At 39.7% G+C, this 6,813-nt stretch overlaps 1 protein-coding gene across 1 annotated transcript in view; it reads right to left on the bottom strand.

Annotated features, from left to right (window-relative positions):
- Window positions 1-5,219: 5,219 nt before the first annotated feature.
- Window positions 5,220-6,813, bottom strand: part of MYO16 (myosin XVI) — a 424,936-nt gene continuing 423,342 nt past the window's right edge. Inside the window, exon 34 of the mRNA XM_059685100.1 lies at window positions 5,220-6,591. Within this exon, the coding sequence (XP_059541083.1) occupies window positions 6,364-6,591 (228 nt within the window). The 3' untranslated portion in view covers window positions 5,220-6,363. The remainder of the gene's footprint in view (window positions 6,592-6,813) is intronic.

Here is a 6,813-nt window from a genome sequence, read left to right as displayed (position 1 = left end):
GCTGATGTCCGTGGGCTCCAGAGAGATTACCAGCAGCAGTGGGAGTAGAGATGCATCCGTCTGCCCAGGCCTTGGTGAGAGAGAAGACCTGCAGGGAATCCCCAAATAATTCTACATCTCCCAAGAGACAAAGGCAGATTTGCTCCATTTCCAGGCCCAGAAGGGGAGCCACCAGGCAAGTGAGAACTCTCCCATCTCTCCTCTCTTCCCCATCCGTCCTCCTTCCATGAACTCTGGGTCCAGCCAGGGAAGACTTATCATGGGACATTAGGGGAAAGGTGGGCAGGTGGTTTATGGACACAGGGAGGGTCTACATCTATGGTTGGTGGAAGGTGAGTAGCCGAGGCAACTTCTATTGCAGAAAAAAATATAAAGTAGATTTTAGATATTTATACTATGAGTTCTCCACCTCACATAGTGTGACAGATACTAGTTAGTTGTTTGCCAAATAATTCCCCTTCTCTCCTGGTCATAGAGTAGGGCCATTTTCCCAGCTTGCCTTCCAGTTGAGTCAATTTCACATCTGTGTTCTGGCCAATAGGATGTGAGCAGAAGCAACATAAGCCACTTGCAGGCAGGTTATGACTCCCCTGTGTTCCACTCTGCTCTAATCCCTTTCTACTGGCTAAATGAGAAGCCCTTTGAAGACTAAGAGGAGGTTGGAGACATGAGATGGAAGAACCTTTGGTCTCTGTCTAACTGTTTGGGTTAACATGTGTAGGACTATAACTTAAGGGAGCAAATGTACAGATCCATTGTGTTAAGCCATAGATTCTGTAGTTTGTAAAGCAGCCTATTTGAGTAATAAACATTTTCTTTAGACTTTAGAGGTGGACACTTAAGACAAATTATTTGTCAGAGTAAAACTGGGAAATATAGCAACTTGTAACTTTTATCAGGTTTTGTTTTTGTTGTTGTTGTTGTTGTTGTTGTTGTGCTTGAGTCAGTGTGGGCAAACTTGGACTTCTGAATGCTCTGGGAACCAAGTATTTCACTTTTGTAGGTTTTGCCTTTTCATCTGGGGCTAGTAATCATAATGAGATGACGTCATGTCAAATTATCTACTTCCCTACCCTAGACAACCTTTCCTGGTGGAGACCACTACTACGTGAATTTCTCTTCTGTTAGGGAACTTTCCTTGCTTTTTTAAAAATATGGAATGTTATCCTTTTATAACAGCTTTTAAGCCCAAGGGAATGACAACAGTCTTCTAATTGCAAATTTTAACGAAGAACTATTTCCCCTACAATGCACATGTATGCACAATCTATCGAAATAGAAAGGCATCCAAAAAGTTACTGTTATAATTTTAAAAAATATTTCATGTAACAATGTCGATGAACAATAATAGGGACTCTGTTAGGTGGACCTACTCTGTCTGTTGTAACACAAGGACCATTGAATTATGTTTAATGGATCCCCCAAAATAGGCTCAGTAAGAAAACCTCTCTTCAGAATGTGACAGAATTTATACACTTTTCAACCAATTGTTTTAGATCATGGACCTCCAGCCCCTTTGTTTGCTGAAATATTAAGAGATCAAAACCTCAGAAAATCTCAGATTGAATTTGGTTTTATTCCACTTTTCTTTAGAGCTTTGATCTCCCCCTAGGAATTTATCAATAGTTTCATTCTCTTTCATTTTCTTTAGACTTTAGAAACTAAGTGGTGACATCAGGAAAATGTCATCTGGGTAAGCTCACAGCCTTCCTTTGAAGCAGCACATGTTCCCTGGGGCTATAGGAAAAGGCAAGCTAGCAGATATACCAGGATGTCTGTGGATAACTCATTCAAAGGATAAAAGAGACACATTTGATGCATTCCTCTTATAAAACAACAATTGAAATGAATGCATAGATTTTTTCACCTTTAATATTTTCTCATGTGAAGACATCAAGATTTTCTTCTGCCATTGTAACATGTTAAACTAAATAAAGCTTGTATTATAGTGTGCTGATGTCAAAGGAAACACAAATGATATTTTAGGTATAGACGTTTTTTTAACCTGAAAAGTGATCTGAGAAATTAGAACAAGTGATAAAGATATATTATAGGCATCTAATAAGACTGACCCTTTGAAAAAGTCATCTTTAAAGTTTTACAAAGCACCTGGATTTTAGAGAAACTTACTGAAACCATCATAATGGAACATCCCAGGGGTTTGCAGTACTTAGGTAAAGTAAAAAACTACAAAGGTAATTCTTTCCCCTCTGTAACTCAGCATGCTACAACCCTTTGCTATATGGGTATCTTTGTAACTCACATGAGTAGAAGATTGTAGTAGAACTTCTTTGATAAAGTCATTGTTTATGAATAAGATGTAAAGGAAGTAGTATGGAGGTGGAGAACATAGTCTTACTTTTTTTGAAAATAGTGCTGTTTGGGGAAAATATGAGCATTCTAGAGAATTTACCATTGCACAATAAATAGAAATATAATTGCTTGACTCTTCATTACATGGATTTTTATATTCAGCTAAAAACAATTTGAAAAATGTAATAAAATTACATGAAACTTTTACTTGGAACTCAGTTGGGTCCCCCCCCTCCATGCCCCCCCCCCCCGCCCCAAGTTAATTTAAGAATCTTTTTGTGGAAAATTTTCTGATGAAAATTAAAATAAATCCTATTAATTTCTAACTAAAGATATACATATAAAAGTTAGAAAATAAATTAGCCATGTAGAGTAATAACCAGTAGATGAAATGTATCCCATTTTCAAATGTTATTATATAATAACCTCATGACCTTCATTGTGATATGAGTTGAGTTTGATGTCTGGCTGGAAATTGGCAGCACTAGAATTTTGACAGAAATGTATCCATCCTTTTAAACTATGGAATTCAAAATACACTTTTTGTCTAAGTTGTTTAATGCTCATATGTGAAATTCACTTGCAAATCTAAGATTTTAATTGGTTGTTGCTTTTATTGGGTAGATTTATGTAAGCATAATTCTACTAAAGTAGATACCACTATTAAGAAAAGTAATGATATATTTTTCCACCCTAGAAAATACATTTTAAATCATTTTAATCCACTACAAACATTTTGATAGTTTTTAGAGACCCCTCATAAAGCATTATTTTTAAAAAAAGCAATTGGGCAGTGTTTGAACATAGGGTAATAATTCATGCTAATTATATTGCTAAACATAAGGCCTTAGGCCTAATAATATATCATAATTCATACCATATGGTCTAATAGTAATTAAAATACATTAAATATATAGCAAATATACATAATTGTCAAAATCTGGCTTATGTGGAATAACATTCAGTGCTTTATTATCCATAATAGTACCTTTGTTTATTTTCTTGACAATGTTGTAATCATTAAATAATGATTCTGAGTGTGCCTTTAATACACACACAGACTTGGATTTTATCTCATACTGTCATGGCTATTGATGCTTTTGAGTCTTTGCTGATTTTTCTGTCATGTATGTAGAACAGGTACAATCAGACAGTTCTACTAAAGTAGTGGTATCTACTTTAGTAGAATTATGCTTACATAAATCTACCCAATAAAAGCACAACCAATTAAAATCTTAGATTTGCAAGTGAACTTCACGTATGAGCATTAAACAACTTAGACAAAAAGTAGTGATTAACACGCACTGAAGTCTTCCTCCACTGAGGAGAAAACAAACACCTACACACAGAAGACCTTACTGACTGAGGAGATCATGTTTTAGAAAATATTCAAGGGGTTTGCCCTTTAGCTCCAGGAGGTCAACAAGTGTTAGAGGAGGCAAGTGATTACTGGACAGAGTAAATATTTACTATTTCATGATGCTCATGGGACTCTAGTAGGTGATTGTCAGGTTCAGCTCATGATAATACAAGCCCCAAACTGTGATCATGTCAATAGGAATAGCAAGTGTCCTTTGGATCCTCAGTGCTTGGGACTCCTTACTTCATGTAAGCTTTATGTTGTAGCCCCTTAAAGTCATTTAAATTTGAAGTTTTAAACATGTATTTCAATATAATCAGTAGCAAACTCGTTAAAATGTCATGGACTTTGGCACCAGAATGATGAGGGTTTATATTCTGACAGCCTACTTCAAGCTCTGAGCTTCAATTTCAGGATGATGATTCACAGGTGATAATAATGACCATGGAGTCATATGTCAGTATTAGAAATAATATAGAAGAGTCACGCCAAGTGCTCAGTACATATTTGAAACAAGTTTTCACAAGGTGTAATGCCTGAGAAGTTCACTGTTCATTCTGGTCTAATATACTGTGAGTGTTGGGGAGGGGCATTCAATTCAAACTTGAATTCAACCAAGGTTATTACGTGCCTACCATGTGCAGTGCATGGCCAAGGAAGCTGTGTATTAAGGAAAGTTGGCTTCTTCTTTTGCTTAGTGGCTGAGGTTAGGAAGTCATATGTCAGGGAAATAGAGGAGGAAGAGGCAGGGTATGGGGCTTGGTTGTTGGCTGGAGGTTTGGAGAATGCCTCCCTGTGATTGTTGGATGGTGCAGTTATTTGCCAGTTAGCCATGTATTAACTATGTTTTTTTATTTTACTGTATTCTGATGCTTTGATATCTGGGCCTTGCTCATCATGGAGATATTGTCCCTTCCAGGGCTAGCCAAATCCTGGCCAGAGTAAACAGCTCCAACCAACCCAGAGCCCACACCTCAACCACACCTCGTATTGGCCTGTCCCACTTCGGGCCACACCCCTGCCTAGGAGCGGGTACCAAATAGCCAGGTTCAGTCTCTGCACCCCAGGGCCTGCTGAAATTATTCAAAGTCCTCCACTCCATGCCTGCATACTCTGCCTCACACATTCCTCCCCACGAAACCACAAAAAAAGCTTCAAGAGTGAGAGTTCCCTCACTCCCTCTGCCTCCTGACCAATCCCAGTGCTTCTCCTTGTGGCCTCCGCTGAGCTTGGAGTGGGATTTGTATTAACAAACTGTCATCTCCTGACCTGTTTGTCTATTATTACTCCTAAACAATGGACATGTTATTTCTAAAACAGACATATGCCTGCATAAGAATTCTATCTAAATACTCATAAAGCTTCATTTGAAAACAAATTCCTAGAGCCTGAAGCTTGCAAAAATGTTGTGAGAAGAACATCAGAAGGGCGCTGGATAAATGAGATTACTTAATTGCCCCTATGGCTCTGATCAGGAATCAGAAGCATTCCTTGTGGAAGATAACAAGAAGATAACAACAGCAGCAAATAAATAAAACCACAGAAGAACAGAGTCGTACCCTTTTATTGGCACAGTAACTTTTCAAAGGCTGGTATGAATAGAGAGTCTGAGTAGCCAGACACAATGGTCTGATGCCACCGCTTGGAACTTCCCGACAGCCCGCAGAAGCACATCAACAAACAGGCAGTTGCAGTACAGGAGGGTGAGGATATACAGCAGGTGAGCCATGCAGAGGAGCTCGGAGAGGACAATTGACTTGTGATGCAGCATTGCTGCTGGAACCAGTAAATCTCCACGTGCTTATTTGCACCTTTAAATGGGTATGGCCCTTTCTTCCCAACAGCTATGAAGTTGAAGCCATACCTGCAGACTGACACAAAATGTCCTGTAACCTATACTGAAGTCAGGAGATGAGATTTAACTGAAGAACTCACAATCCACATATCCAGAAATACAGGCCACAGGAAGGAACTGCCTCCTAATCAATGAGTGAAATATAAAACATGGGACTTGGTCCATATAGATATGCAGGGCAAAGCTAAAACAACAGCAGAGTCCCTAGATTCTTAGATACTTTAGGTAAAAAAAATGGTATGCAAAAGAAAAAATCTAGAAATAATTTTTAAAAATCTGTATTTTGAAGAAAGGGAGCACCACCAATTACATAAAGTTATAAAACACAGTAAGAAACATGTATATCATTTTCAGGTTTGTAATTCCGATAAAACACAAATGCCTACAAAGAAATAAAAACACATGTCCGGTAGAGTATATTGTATTAAAACAATTGGAGTACGAGAAACATGTAGTCAGACTATATAAGAACAAGTGTATAGTGTGCATGGATCCCTCCTCTCCTCCACCCCTCTTTCCTCTCTCACCTCATCCGTATCTTTTTATGGCCTTTCACTTGCTACATGGAAGTAGCATGGCCCTATCACCATGGAGCCTGGAAATCAGAGTGTATCCCCATGGAATGGGTAAGAAAACACACACACACACACACACACACACACACACACACACACAGTCACACACACACATACACGGAATCTCAGGTATTTAGCTCCCGTGTTCTGTGCTTTTCTGTGTAAATGCGTGGAGAGGGCACCTAGCACGTGTCAGAGGCAGCCTGCTGTGGGTGCCGCCTGGAATCACTGGGCAGTTTTATGCTGTGCGCTGGATCACATCACATGGTAGTGTCCCAGAACTGGGGAGGCAGCTTGCTGCAGGGGGCCCCTGCAGGCTTCCTCAGGAGTGTGGGCTTCTTGCATGGAGGTGGAGGAGGCACTCTGGGCTCAGAGTGCTGCAGAATCTGCTGCCAGTCTCCTCCTTCCTCACAGAGCTTTCGCCTCCAGTCCAGGAGCTCCTGCAGGGCCACACTTTCATTCTCTGAGAGCCTCAGCTGATGGATAACCTGTGGGAGGAAAAAGGGGGAAGAGTAACACCAAATATGTATTGAGAATGAGTGAGATATATAATGGCAACACCTGGTTGTCACAGGACTGGGCCAGGGTCAAAAGAGGCACCATTCATTCCCTATAAAATCCCCAGCACTCAGCAGATAGCATCCAACTGGGTTGGCTGTGAGCTGCTGAGTTCAGAAGAATGGGGGGGAAAATCAGTGGAACACTGAGGA

This window comes from Myotis daubentonii, chromosome 2 (assembly GCF_963259705.1).
Source record: "Myotis daubentonii chromosome 2, mMyoDau2.1, whole genome shotgun sequence".
Classification (NCBI taxonomy): domain Eukaryota; kingdom Metazoa; phylum Chordata; class Mammalia; order Chiroptera; family Vespertilionidae; genus Myotis; species Myotis daubentonii.
This window is presented reverse-complemented; position numbering and strand designations above follow the sequence as displayed.